General features: G+C 42.9%; 1 protein-coding gene across 2 annotated transcripts in view; it reads right to left on the reverse strand.

Moving 5' to 3' along the window:
* Positions 1-1553: 1553 nt before the first annotated feature.
* The window catches only part of LOC141772683 (prickle-like protein 2), a 53429-nt gene continuing 40137 nt past the window's right edge, over positions 1554-14845 (reverse strand). The window contains exons 2-9 of one of the 2 annotated variants that reach the window (XM_074643958.1): positions 13356-13540; positions 8124-8237; positions 7889-8026; positions 6986-7189; positions 5470-5656; positions 4709-4863; positions 3806-4607; positions 1554-3719 (exon numbers count right to left, since the gene is read on the reverse strand). In XM_074643958.1, the coding sequence (XP_074500059.1) occupies positions 2758-3719; positions 3806-4607; positions 4709-4863; positions 5470-5656; positions 6986-7189; positions 7889-8026; positions 8124-8237; positions 13356-13487 (2694 nt within the window). In that variant the 5' untranslated portion in view covers positions 13488-13540 and the 3' untranslated portion in view covers positions 1554-2757. Of the gene's footprint in view, positions 3720-3805; positions 4608-4708; positions 4864-5469; positions 5657-6985; positions 7190-7888; positions 8027-8123; positions 8238-13355; positions 13544-14845 lie in introns of both variants that reach the window. The other variant, XM_074643957.1, reaches the window with a different exon arrangement.

Below are 14845 nucleotides of genomic sequence, written 5' to 3' on the forward strand. Positions count from 1 at the left end.
ATTTGTAGAATGTCCTTTTGATGTTGGAAAGATACATCAGCATGGCCAATATTGGCTTATTACAGAAATATCTATCAGCGTAAATGACAAGAAATTGCAGCACAGAGATACCAAAGATATGTTTGAGATTATTATTTCCAACCATGAAATCTTCTGCTCTTCTGTGGCTCAGGAGGTAGAGCGGGTCGTCCACTCATCGGAAGATCGGCGACCCGCAGATCCCCAAATTGCTCCCGAAGGCTGTGCCATCGGTGTGAGTGAATGTGTGTGTGAACGGGTGAATGTTGGCATGTAGTGTAAAGCACTCTGAGTGGTGGGAAAACTAGACTATATAAATACAACTCCATTTACTATTTACCACAATTCTTAAAGTGGCACTCCACTGATTATACACATGAGGTTCGGTTTACTCATCATGAAGAGTCCTATTAGCCGGTGAAAACTGCTGTATAATTTCTTCTGTGGCTCTGGAGGGGCGTTGTAAAATCTGAAAAAATAACCCTATTAACAATCCTATTATTTTGGTTGGTATTTCTCTAGCTTCATCATCTGGTCAAAATTTTAAATTGTCCAATATTTGGTTTATGGCCTAATAACCGCAAAAGTAATGACATTCCCGTCAGCCTCAGCTCTATTTTGTGGTCAGTGCTTTTTTGCACCTGTGAGCAGCTCCTCCATTTCCCCTGAGCATTGAATTGCAGGACAATAGACATTTTTCACAGCAGACATTTTGGCATTTCATGGCAGGAAAAGCAGCAGGTGTGACTGATCAAATTAAAAACGTCTGCATTCCATTTAGGTGAGCCGTTTTCAGGGTCCTGGTACTGTGCATGCTGGCTCACCGGGACACTTGTTGGAACTGAGCCATTGTGTTGATGACATTAGTTTCATCTGTGCTTTTCCTGCCATGGTGAGCCAAATGATCCTTTCAAAGGGGGTCTTGTTTACCGTGTTCACAAGAAGAGTCCATGTGGTATTCACAACCTCGAAAGTGGAAAGTTTCTGAAAGCTCAGAGTTCACGAGTTGTGACGTGTTTGTTGACGTCAGAAATGGCGGCGGCCATGGAAGTTCATTTTTCGGTGCGTAGTAAGTGAATATATTGTAATTTTAGTCGTATATTGTTTTTCTTCGTAATTTTATAATATGTCTGAGGAAAATGTTTATTTTGCCAACGGCCTCATCTTTGTCCTCTGTCATTATGCCTTTGTATTTCCTGCATTATGTTACCCGCTCGTTGCATTATTAGCCTCTGTGGCATCTAGACGCCGACAGTAATGTTGATATTGCCGTTGCTTAGCAGCGGTGTTCTCACAACTTAACCACTTGAACCTCAAGCATATTGTGTACACGACTTCCCATGTTGTAAACACAAGCTCACAAGTTTCATTTGAAGGCACCAAAAATGTCTGGAAAAAGGTCAGCAGAGTACAAAGTAATTGTGACTTTTTTGAGTTATTTTTCCCCCCCAGTGTGAGCACACTACACAAACCTGCTTAGAAACAGTACGCAGTATGGATCTGGGCCGATCAGAACAACTTCCGATACAACTTGCTGGTTGTTCCTTGAAGTACACTTTATTTTCAGTATGAGACAACAACAACAAATGAACATGCAAGTCTCCCTATCTCTACATCATCTTATACAAATAATGATTCTTTAGTTACAAAATATATAAATATTTAAGACCATATGTACAGAACATTTACATTACTACATCCATTACTTTATTAAGTTTATTACTATATATACATTTAACAGGTATCATTCTTTAATATTCTCATAATTATTGTTTGCATTATTATTATTATTATTATTATTATTATTATTATTATTATTATTATTATTATTATTATAATTCTTAATCATCTAAGGGTAACTCTCAAAAAACAAAGCATGTTGCAGAAGAGAAAACGGGACCATACCTGACGTTACTGTGCCTGAATGGTCAAGGAGCAGAGGCTGTCCTTGGTAAAGCATGGAGAGCTGGCTATGTAGAGCACAAAGTTCAACAGACTATTTGTACAAGGTGATAACAGGGCTAGCGAGCCAACACTATATTCCAGCAGCATTTGGATTCCACTGAGGTAAACAATGACATAGCTTGGAATCTAGCACGTAACTTTCACTATCCCAACACAATTTCTGGTTTGTCCACATAGAATAAGTTTTACGGTCCAGGGGATCGCTGAGCGGCGACACGAAGAGTCAGATCGCTGCAGATATACTTCCCTTTTTCAAACTGTAAAGGAATTGTTCTGTCTCTCTGTAACATGGATTCACGCACAGACACACACACGCACATACATCGCGTTATTTACCTCGACCGCGGTATATTTAGTAGTCAAATTCGTCAGTGCTCCCTGGTACCATCAGAGGAGTCGATCTCCATCATTGTAAACATTTCTGTTGTGTAAGCCAGCTGAGCTTCCTCTTATGATTAGATCACTCTGTGTAGGTGTACACAAACACTACCCGGTGTAGTTGTGTAAGCTCACAAGCACAAAAAATAGGCCTTTTTCTCTCTTCAACCCCAACACACACACACACACACACACACACACACACACACACACACACACACACACACACACACACACACACACACACACACTATTAACGCTCGCTGTCAACTATCTCACTCTCACCTTCCCACTCCCTCTGTTCCACCTCTCTGTTACTTTAACCGTATCCTTACCTCTCTCTCTCTCATCTCTTTCACTCTCCTGCGCTTCCCTCACCATCTCTTTGCTCTATATCTAAGAAATTATGCAGTTTTTGCTCTTCCTCCTTTGGCGGGTGTGCAGCTGGCCATGAATCGGTCCGTGCAGAGGTCCGTGATGGGCGGCTATCCCAGAGGGGCTGTAGCGGTGGCGCAGCTCCTCGTTGTTGATGTAGCAAAGCTGCACGGGCCGAGGGATCGGTTCACCCAGGAAATAACCCTCGTCTGCCTCAGACTCGGAGGAAGAGGAGCAGCTGGAGCACCAGGGGTCGGCGCCCTCCGTGTAGCCGTCGCCCCTGCATGGCCCGCCCAGCCCCACAGGTTGCCAGCCAGCGTTCTGCAGGGTGAGATCAGAGGTGGTGCGGGGGCAGGGCCGTTGGGGCTGCTGTCTGTACCCACCTGGCTCCAGACCAAACAGCTCCCGGGCAGCATTACCAGCGGGGAAGCGGTCGTAATCCTCCTGGACGCGACGGTAGGGCAGCTCTACCATCTGAGCAGGCCGGTCTGCCACCAGGTGCAGGGCATTGTCAGAGCGGGAGCGGCGAGAGCGTTTGTGGTGGCGGCCACTGCGGTGCTGCCCGTTACCGTGGGTTCCACGGTGGTGTTTGCGGCGTCTTGGTTGTGGCTGCTGTTGCTGCGACACGGATTCCTGCGCGTTGATGCGTCGGCGGGGCATTCTGTCACTCATGGGAGCCATCCGCAGGTTTCCGCTACTGCCCATCACCCCGACACGACCTTTGCCGTCGAAGCCCAGTGGCTGCGGGCCATCCCAGTACTGCAGCGGGTAGCCGACCCTCAGTGGAGCGTACATGTTGTTGTTGTTGTTGTAGGGGCGAGAGGAGGACAGCGACTCTGTGCTGTGGAACTGGACGGAGGAGCTGAAGGTGCCCATGTTGCTCTTTTCAGACACATTCACACCCGAGTCTTTACTCAGGTCGGGCATGGAGAACCTGGACAAATGCTCCTGACGCTTACTGACCCCGTCCAGAGAGTGACCTCCTGAAACCAAAAATCACATGTCACATTTTCATATAATTTGGCATTATATCTTATTGTTCCGTACTGTATCATTTACATCATTGTACCTGTAGCATTGGACATTGTGAGGGAGTCTACAGATCCACGAGGAGTCTGTTCTAGAGGAGTGAGGGGCTCGTTGAAGCTCATGGCATTGATGGGGTTCCTCCTGGTCAGCGGGGGTCTGCCATCCCTCTGGAACCCGTGCAGGCTGATGCTCCTCTTGTCAGAGAAGCCCTGGCTCTGGCTCGACATCTCATTGAAGCTCATCTGGGTGCGCAGCTTGTTGGGCCTGAACTCATCCTGGCTGTGGTGGGTCCAATTTTCATTGAAGGAGTGGCCCCTCAGAGCAGCCATAGGGGTCCTCTTGGCGTTGCCTTGTTCCTTCCCCCAGGAGTCGGGCCTCTTCCCGGAGTTGGAAGCAGTCTGAGCTGGAGGATGAGCGTTTGCGTTGGGATTGTAGCCCTGCCTGGGGTTACACTGAGCCAGCAGATGTATAGGTGCTGGCGTGGGGGAGGGGTCCCGTTGGGGGCCTTCATAGGCAGCAGGGACGTAGGGTTCATCCCGGCTCATCCACACCTGGTTAAGGCTCGGGGCACGACTCGGAGTGCGACTGGGCGTGCGGTTTGGTGTCCTGCTCGGGGTCTGGCTAGATGAGAGGCTTAAGCGGTCCATCTGAACAGAGAGGGGATCGATTTCAGCAGACAGACGCTCTGGCATGGGCGGAGGAGCTGGCTGGCGAACCTCGGCACTCCGCCGCTCCTGCTCGGCATTCCTGCGTTCCTTTTTGCCAATCTTGGTGCTGTGGCGGGATTCACGGGAACGGGCGCTTTGGAAGGCCGAGTCTGAGGAGTCAGACTCATCTGGGTCCTGATTGGTTAAAATAAAAGAGATTAGTACAATAATAAGAAGATCATATGTAAAATACAGTTTAATATATGTATGAATGACGTCTTTTTTTGGTTACCAACCTGTCCAGCGCTACAGGACCGTGAGCAGAATATCTGTCCCTGCTTTGGCAGGAATGGGCGGCCCAGCAGAGAGCGCTTGCAACGGGCACAGCAGAAACACTCCTCGGTTGCGTGCCAGTGCTGCCCATCGTACGTCATCTGGCCTTGGTCAATGCCTTTGGTTAAATGAGGAAAACAAACATTATTTTACAGCATAACATACCAGAAGCAAGTTTCTCAGTAAATACACAAGCGGTCTAGCGTTAACTGCTTAAAAATGGTAATGTGATGTTGTTCTACAAAGTCAGTGCAGCTAATGAACACAGCCCACAGTCTGATTTTAGCCATTAGCCAGTAGGTTAAGCTCATTTTTGTCAGATATGCCACTTAGTGCTGAAACAGAGTAAAAAAAAGGAACACATTTGTGGATCTTCTGTGCCCATACATGATCGCTCGATTTGTAAGAATAGCGCGAATACATTTCACCAGCCGTGCTCCCCAGCTAGGGGAAGTAATCATCTTTCACAGCTCCCATCTGGATACAACATGGGAGCATCCTCTGAAACACACTTTCACTGTTACTGGAGCTTGGGATGATGATAACCATCCACATCTCACTGCACTGACTCCGCCTCTCCACAGCTGTGGCTCACAGAGCTGATAACACCCACGCTTACAATAAATGCCTGTTAGAGGTTTTCTATGAAAAACATGTCCATGTGTTTTGTTAACAGTTAATGTATTTCAGAGGATTTAAAGCAGCATTACAACACGTGCTTTACCTATGTGTTCTCCACATGCGTCACAGTACTCTGCATAAAGAGACTCGAAGCAGTTGCAGCAGTGTGGCTGTCCGTCCTTCATGATGTAGCGCTGGCCGCCGAGAGTGGTCTCACACTCGTAGCAGCAGAAGTGCTTCATGTGCCAGTGCCTGCCCTCTGCCTCGGTGCATTCATCAGCAAAGATTATCTGCACGATAAAGACATTACATTCATTAGCGAGGATATTCTACTCCGAGATTTAATGAAGATTTTAAACTAGTTTTACACCCATTTAAAAAATGAATTTTAATGCTGCTGAAGAAGCAACATAATCTTGGTTGGTGATGATGTTTGGGGTACCTCAGGGCTCCATCCATGGCTCATTATTGTTTTCATAATATTTTTATGTTACCCCTGTTACAGAAAAGTGTCTCTCAATCTTTTTGCCCTATGACCCCCTGCAACTCCTGGTCGCAATTCCACCAAATTATTTTCCCCTCTCAGATTGTTTTATTTCGGCCTTTTCTCATTCCCAGGGTGTCAAATACCGATGCTTAGCCACGGCCATCGGCGTTCAGTACCGCCACACAAGGCACCCCTTAGCGTCGGTATGAAACACACCTGGCGACGTTCCATGTAAACCCATCCGCGGCAACAGTAGTGGATGGGTCCAACAAACACAAGGCTTTTATCCAGGAGACCGCCGTTTGTGTCCCGTGCGTCACGTTACAATCAGCTGTTCGTTCGTGTCCCGTGTTCACAACGTTCAGTGTCATTTTCACTGTACAAATGTAGTAGTTTTAAGCCAAACCATGTAGTTCTTTCCTAAATCTAACTATAAAGTAACGCTCATCAGATGCTAAGGGGCGGTATGTGACGATTTAGGACGAGAACTGGTTGTTTATTTGGATAGAGATTAGAGAAAAAAATTAAAAAATATCTATTATTTTGTGGGGCAGGACAGTTTTTTGCTTCTTTCTTATCCTGTTAATCGCCTCAAGACCCCTCGGATTCATTTTGTGACTTGTCACTGATGATCTAGACATCACTCCTAAATGTCTTTTATGACATTCAAACTGGATCAAATTTCAAATAAATCCCAAATTCTTGTTAAAAAATACTTCTCACTATCCTCCAGTATCACCAGCTGGCTTGAATCTTGGTGTCATATTAGATAAACATGTGATCTCAGTCCGTCAGAACTATTTATGAGTGAAGGAAAATCAAATAATGTATATCAACTAAAAATGGACACCTGGACTACTGCACGCCATACTTTCAGTAAACAAACCGTAGCAGGCTTTAATTAGTGCAGCGCACTGTGGCCAGAGTTATTATTATTATTATTATTATTATTATTATCTCAGGCCAGCTTGCCGCACATTACGGTTAGAAAACAAGCAGACTCTCTGAGACATGGCAAGAATACTGAGACATCTTCTCTCTCCAGACCAGTTTTAATCACATCCAAGTCTCTGAGCTATGAACCATTCAGCCATTTCCAACCCTGAAGGGCTCCGGGCCCAGACAGGCGCACCTCATCACAGGCACAGCAACGGGGCTTCAGCCTCTCGGCATGGTGCCGGCCACACAGGATCTTGCCATCCTGGTAGAAGTAGATGAGATCCACCAACAGCTCCTCGCACATGCTGCAGACGAAGCAGTGAGTGTGCCAGCATTTCCCATGACCCGCCCTCGCCGCAAAAACCACCATGTCCCCTCCGTTTATTTGACCACCACACTAGAGGAGAGGAAAAAGGGGAGAGGAGAGGGAAAGGAAGGAGAGGAAATTAGATGAGCGGAAAAGAGAGGAAAGGAAAGAAAGAGAGGGAGGAAGAAAGGAGAGGAAGGGAGATGAGATGAGAAGAAACAATAGGAAAGGAAAGGAAAGTTTTACAGATGTGTGGAAAGGTAAAGAAAGGAAAGGGAAGTAGATGAGAGAAGATGAGAGGGAAGGACAGGAGATGAGATGAGAGGAAAGGAAAGGAAAGGAAAGTAGAGATGGGAAAGGGAAGGAGAGAAGAGAAGACAAGAGGTAAGGAAAGAAAATTAGATGAGAGGAAAAGAGAGGAAAGAAAATGAAAGGTAAGAAAGAGAGAGGGAGGAAGAGAGGTGAGAAAAGAAAAGGAAAGGGGATGAGATGAGAGAAAACAATGGGAAAGGAAAGGAAAGGAGAGAGGAGAGGTAAAGAAAGGAAAAGGATAAAGTGGGGGCAGGAGAAGAGGCAGTGGAAAGGTTGAATACAAACTGTAAGATGTGGAGAGGGAGGGTGAGAAGATGGTACATCAAAACCGAGAGTATAATTTGAAAAATTGGCTGAATTATACTGATTGACTAGAAAATGCAATTTCTCAAGACAGAAGGAGTCCTTAAAAGTTGTTGTGTTGTGGTAATGGAGAACAAAAGGGCAAAAGGAAGGACGGCTAGTTGTTGACTTTACCTTGTCACAGATGGCGCCGTTGATGGTGAGGGGGAAAGGACGGATGTTGCCTCTGCCCAGGTTGTCCTTCTTCCGTTGGTTGCTGAAGAGCTTCAGCTCTCGTTTCTCCTCCTCATCCAACCCGCTACAATAACGCACCTGAACAACACGGTTCATCATCATCATCAGGCATCATCATAAAAACTACAATGCTTCTAGAGGTCTTAATAAAGATGAACATGTAAAAATGTGTTACCTCATTGTCATGTGGTGGCAACTGGTGAAGCAGTTGTTTGATGCGAAATTTCTCTCCAGGGCTGTTTATATAAGGGACCTTCTCCTCTGGTAAGGAGTTATAATACTGATGCACCTGAAACAAACAACATCAAACATGGGGATATTCAAATATTAAACCTGCATTCACTGACCACGAACAAGCTGTAAAGAAAACACTCACATATTATCGACTAATAAAGTTGATATGAACTTGTTTGCAACATTAGCATTCGTTTCAAGTTGTGTTTCTGGCCACTTTTAGCTGCTTTTGGTCTCCACAAATCCTGAGGTAAATATCTCTCTCTTTAGCTGCTGACTATTGTTGCTAAGTTTGTCTGTCTGCCGTTTGGTGCTGAGCACATAGTGTACAGAGGGTGTATTAAAGCCTTTTTACTGAAAACAGCTGATAAAAGCAGTAAGAGTGAACCAAAACAGTTCATCTGTGGCTGGAAAATCAAAACAATGAGCTGAAAGATGCTCACAAAGACACCTTTTACATACAAGTAGTCATGCGATCCATTATTAAATACGGCTGTCAATTGATTAAAATGTTTAATCGCAACGAATTCCATGATTGTCCATAGTTAATCGCGATGAATTACAAATGAATCACTCATTTTTTATCTGTTCAAAATTAACCTTAAAGGGAGATTTGTTGTTGTGAGTGGGCAAATATGCTGCTTTATGCAAATGTATGTTTATATTTATTATTGGAAATCATTTAACAACACAAAACAATGACAGATATTGTCCAGAAACCCTCACAGGTACTGCATTTAGCATAAGAAATATGCTGTAGAAAAGTGTGCTGACTTGACTATGACTTGCCCAAAACTGCATGTGATTATCATAAAGTGGGCATGTCTGTAAAGGGGAGACTCGTGGGTACCCATAGAACCCATTTTCATTCACATATCTTGAGGTCAAATGGCCATGCCAGTTTTATATTGCCAAAGTTTTGTGTAAGTTTGGAGCATTATTTAGCCTCCTTCGCGACAAGCTAGTATGACATGGTTGGTACCAATGGATTCCTTAGGTTTTCTAGTTTCATTCGATACCAGTATCTTCACTACCGCCACTTTACGTATGATGTAGAGCTGACTCACACCGTGGTAACTGAGTCATGTGTCCATTATGCTGAGTTAAAGAGGACATATCATGCTCATTTCCAGGTTCATTCTATTTTGGGTTTCAACTAGAACATGTTTAAATGCTTTAGTATTCAAGAACACGTTATTATTCTCATACGGTCTGAATGAATATACCTGTATTCACCCTCTGTCTGAAACGCTCCATTTTAGTGCCTGTTTCTTTAAGGTCCCCTCTCGAAAAAGCCTTGGCATGTTGAATCACATATGGCAACTCACAATAAACTGACTGGGTTGTCTTATTTCACAGTTTGTGGGTTGGTAGACACTCCAGATACCCAAATGTATGTGCAGAAGCACTGAAACAGTGCGTTTTTTAGTTTACATAATCATTTTACATACATTATTTCATTAATTCGTGGTGACGAACCCACCTAAATGAATCTGAAATTACTTTCAGATGAATTCATCATGGTTTTCATGCCAATAGGATTTGTTTTTGCTTTGCCCTCCATCAACGCTGCCCTTGTAAATTAGTGTCTGGGATTGAAAGTGTGGCACAATGAGCTCTGTGCTGATGCTGCTGCAGACACAACCTTGACCAGCATGAGGTAAATTTTCCTACAGCTAATATTCGCATTGCTTAAAGGAAATCTCCATGCTGCTACTGCAATTAGAATTCACGATGCAGTAGGACGTGGTGGCCGCGGCCTGAACCTCCTTTTGTGTTTGCATGTTAGCGGGTGAAATAGAGAAAACCTTGATTGGTGTTTGAGAAGTAAACACTCAAAGAAAGCAAAGCAATCTTGTCACTTGTCTCTGATTTTCAGCAAAACAGCCTTTGACACAAAGTGCTCTGGTGTTCAGTGCAGTGTAAGGATCTATTTTGCTGAGGTTGTTGTGATCCAATTTACATAATCAGTGGAGTGGAGAGCGGGAGGGAAAGGAAGTGCGTCTCTGAGTGCTGCCCCTCACATACTGTATAACCCAACCACTTGTTTGATTCTACGCTGTGGAAGGCGACTCCGAGCCTTATGCCAAGCGAGGAGAGCTTAGAACGAAAGGAAACAGGTACACTTTAAAGGACAAGTACAAGTATATCACTGAGTATTCACTCTCATACTGCATTGTGTCGTTGTTGTCTATCAGGCTGCAAAAACACGTTCAACTTTCCTTAATATTTTCTGTGTTTTGAGCTCAAACTATGGGAAACTTGTGCAGGGCTGCAACCAGGGTCTGGCAGGTCACTGAACATTTCTATACTGACCATTCACATCTTTTGTACCATTTCTGAAATCTATTTACAACACTTTAGAACTGTAAACACTGAGGCAGTAGTACCAGACAGAAAAATATGGAATAAACCATGTAATCTGAATGCCTGACTATTTTTAATTTAGGAATTGCTTTTTGAAAATATTTCTTAATATAAAGAAATCTGACATGGTGGCAGGTGACCTGATATTTGTACCTACCTCAGCCAACATTTACCCTGTATTTGGCAGGTGGCAGGTCCTAATTTCATTCCCTGGCAACTAATTATTTTCATTATCGATTAATCAATTAATTGCCTTTGGTCTGGTAAAAAATGCCAATCACAATTTCCCAGAGCCCAAGGTGACATCTTCATATTGCTTATTAATTTGTCCAATTTACTGTCCAAAATCCAAAAGTATTTAATTTTATATAGAAGACTAAGTAAACCAGCAAGTATTCATATTTGAGAAACTGGAACAAACACATTTCTGCAATTTTATTCTTAAAAAATGACTTAACAATTAATCGATTATCAAAATTGTTGCCGCTTAATTTAATGTTGATCGACTAATCGATTAATTGACTTAAAGTTTCAGCTTTGTTTCAAATTATGGGAAGCTCTTTCTCACCAAATCCTGTATCCTCATGCTCTTAATAACTTTAATAGACAGTTTTTGAAGAGGGGAAATATGATATAAATAATATAAAGTATTATTCAGTAGGGCTGTCAAAGTTAAAGCGAAATGCGTTAATGCAAATTTGTTTTAACGCCACTAATTTCTTTAATGGATTAATGCAATCGATCTTTCTGAGGTTGTACTGGGCTCAGTTTTAAAGCTATAGAGATGATACTGGCATCACATGAAACTAGGAAACCTAAGGAATCCATTGGCACCAACCGTACGCAAAATAACGCGCCTAACTTGCACAAAATTTTGGCAACGAAAAACTGGCATGTCCATTTTCAAAGGTGTGAAAATGGGTTCTATGGGTACCCACAAGTCTCCCCTTTACAGACATGCCCACTTTATGATAATCACATGCGGTTTTGGGAAAGTCATAGTCAAGTCAGCACACTGACACACTGACAGCTGTTGTTGCCTGTTTGAGCATATTTTTATGCTAAATGCAGTACCTGTGAGGGTTTCTGGACAATATTTGTCATTGTTATGTGTTGTTAATTGATTTCCAATAATAAATATATACATACATTTGCATAAAGCAAGCATATTTGCCCACTCCCATGTTGATAAGTATTAAATACTTGACAAATCTCCCTTTAAGGTACATTTTGAACAGATAAAAAAAAGTCTGATTAATTTGAGATTAATTGTGATTAATCATGGACAATCATGCAATTAATCGCGATTAAATATTTTAATCGATTGGCAGCCCTATTATTTAAATACTATTTCACTAATACAGTTAATATCTGTTGAAAAGTGGGTCAGAGATTCAGCCAGGCACAGTCACAAATAAACCTCATTGTCACAGAAAATGTTGAGTTGTGACAGCTTGATGAACTGTACTGTGTGAAATAATGATTTCCTTTTAAAATGCGAGTCACATTAATGCCATTGTGCGGAGAGAAACCTGAAGTGACAGGGCTTAAAAATCATTACATGCAAGTGCATTATAAAAGCAACAGGCAGCTACAATTGCCTGCACCCCCTGTTGGATGAGAGAGAAAGCAACCTCTTTTAGCATCCTGTCAAGATGGCTGACTGGAGAAAATGACTGTTATCAGCCCAGCCTGTCATCTGTTAAGAGAGCCCTAGGAGTCTGCCCTTACTAAATAAAGACACAAGTGTTTATACCCAATATAGCCGGACAGAGCTGTGTTTATCTGGTGTCACAACTGATGAAAACAACGGACAAAAAGAAAAATGATGAGGAAATATCTTCACCTGCATGTGCACAATTGATTACATTAGCTTGGTCATGCATGCAATTAAAAGGCATTTAAACTGCAAATGAGTCCAGGCAGGGAATTGTGAAACCTGGATGCATAAACACATTGCCACACATTTCCAATTAGATTAATTCAAACATTAAATGACTGAAATTACTTCCATTCCTCTGGGTTTAAACTTGCAAGGATACACTACAATACAGAACAAATCGAGGCTTAGCGTACCGAATTCATTAAATGGAAAAATAATGGCGTGTAAACAGTTTCTAAGTGACACGTTTCTCTCCTATTTTTAGAGAAATGTTATAATCACCTACTTGATGGTGATTGGGGAAATTGCTTGTTGCTTTATGTGAAATGGGACTCCACATAACCCTAAACGTTTGAACATATGAAGGGTTGATTAATGCATAATTGTATAGTTTGATAACAGAGTGATTGAGACAATTCATCTGTTCTTCAAACGATGCAATCAGCTAATCAGTCTGTGGTTCGGTCCGTTATGATTGTCATTCTGTCTGACTGTGAACTTGGTTCCTACACGGTGTCAACTCTAACACTGACAGCTGAAAAATGTCCCTGCAGTTATTCTTCCATGAAACGCCTGACAGCCAAGTCCCAGTGATTTGTATGTCACCCCCGCTGCCCTTCCCTTCAACTCCAATAGACTAAAACACCATGAAGGAGATTAAAAAACAATAATGATATATTGTCTTGTTTTCAGATCAGTGAATTTTCCATCTCAGGATTATTAGGAAAATGCCACAGATACTTTATCATCCAAATAATTAAATTCTTCTGACCGATTCGGCTCAATTCGATACGGTCTGGCTGTGCCGGACATAAATAATTATTGGCTAATGGAGCATTAGGAGTGGCGGGGAAAGGGGTGTCTAGTCTACTGTGTGAGTCGAATATCTGTGACTTGAAAGGGAAGATTGTGGAGCTTGTGTACCTGCTCAGGACTGAGGCCAGGGGGAACCCAGGCGTACTCCTCCAGGGCACATCCAGAGTCATCATCAGAGGTGGAGTTCCTCTGGAAGTCGTACATCAGCTTGGTGATGGTCTTTTCCATCTCCAGAGACATGGCTGTCACAACATGCTCCTCTGCACAGACCGCTTCAGTGGACACAGGTATTCCTGCTGAGGAAACAGATAAGAGAGTGAGAAAGGACGATTCAACTAAAAAAGGAGAACAGAGTGAGCAAAGAGAGAGAACAATGGGAGGTAGTAAAGTCTTAGTACACTTCTTATTATTAGTAGCTTTATGCGGAACTGGCAGATTTAGATCCACCAGTGGTAAACATCAGGGGCACCAGGGCTAGAAAAAAAATGAATGTTATGAACCATACTTTTCTGTCTGCATATTCACAGAAAAAAAAAACCTTCAGTGCAGATCTGTAAAATGCATTCAAGGTATATCAGTGTCTACAGTCAAGCAAGCAGCTCTGTGAGGCTGTACTTTAGCATAATGGGGCTTTGAGCTAAATGCTAACATCAGCATGCTAACATGCATCTTAGTTTAACGTGCTAGCATGCTGAGTAGCATTGAACACAAAGTACAGCTGAGGCTGATGGGAGAGTCATTAGTTTTGCATGCATCTGTTAATAAGAAGTATTAGAAAAATTGTAATTTTGGCCTGATAATGGTGGTGGATGAAATGTTAAGGGACCTATTAGGGATCATGAGTCTCTGTACCAGTGGTATACCTCTGGGTCTGAGAAGTGAAGCCAATGCTGTTGTGCCTTAAACTTGCATTCTCTCTAATAGCCAGCAGGGGGCGACTCCTCTGGTTGCAAAAAGAAGTCTGATTGTATAGAAGTCTATGAGAAAAAATTAGCTTACTTCCCTCTTATGTCACCAACAAAAGCAGTGAAGAAGAAGAAGACTGCTAGCAAATAAACATTAATGTAAACAATGCAGATTTCAAAATGTAAAAGACAAAACGATTTTGCAATTTTTTAGGAAGGAAGGAAATGTATTTGACACGTCTGTTATACTCAGTGGTGGAACCTCCGGGTCTGAAAAGGGAAGTCAATGCTGAAGTGCCTTAAACTTGCATTCTCTCTAATAGCCAGCAGGGGGCGACTCCTCTGGTTGCAAAAAGAAGTCTGATTGTACAGAAGTTAATGAGAAAATGACCCGTACTTCTCACTTGATTTATTACCTCAGTTAACATTGTAAACATGAATTTATGGTCTCAATCGCTAGTTTCAAGTCTTCTTCAATACAGCATGATGTTCATTTAGTAAATTTTGGTCCCATTTAGAGTCAAATAGACCATAAAGCAGGGGATGCTTTAGGGTGTGGCTACGTTGTGATTGCCAGGTCGCTGCCACGGCGTTGTCCGGTCTGGGAGTTGTCTTCGTCTTACAACTTTAACCCTTTCACAGTGCGTTTTCAGCTCATGAAAGTTTATTGTAACATTTTGGTTGCCTAAAAAT

Source organism: Sebastes fasciatus, chromosome 8 (genome assembly GCF_043250625.1).
Source record: "Sebastes fasciatus isolate fSebFas1 chromosome 8, fSebFas1.pri, whole genome shotgun sequence".
NCBI classification, from domain to species: domain Eukaryota; kingdom Metazoa; phylum Chordata; class Actinopteri; order Perciformes; family Sebastidae; genus Sebastes; species Sebastes fasciatus.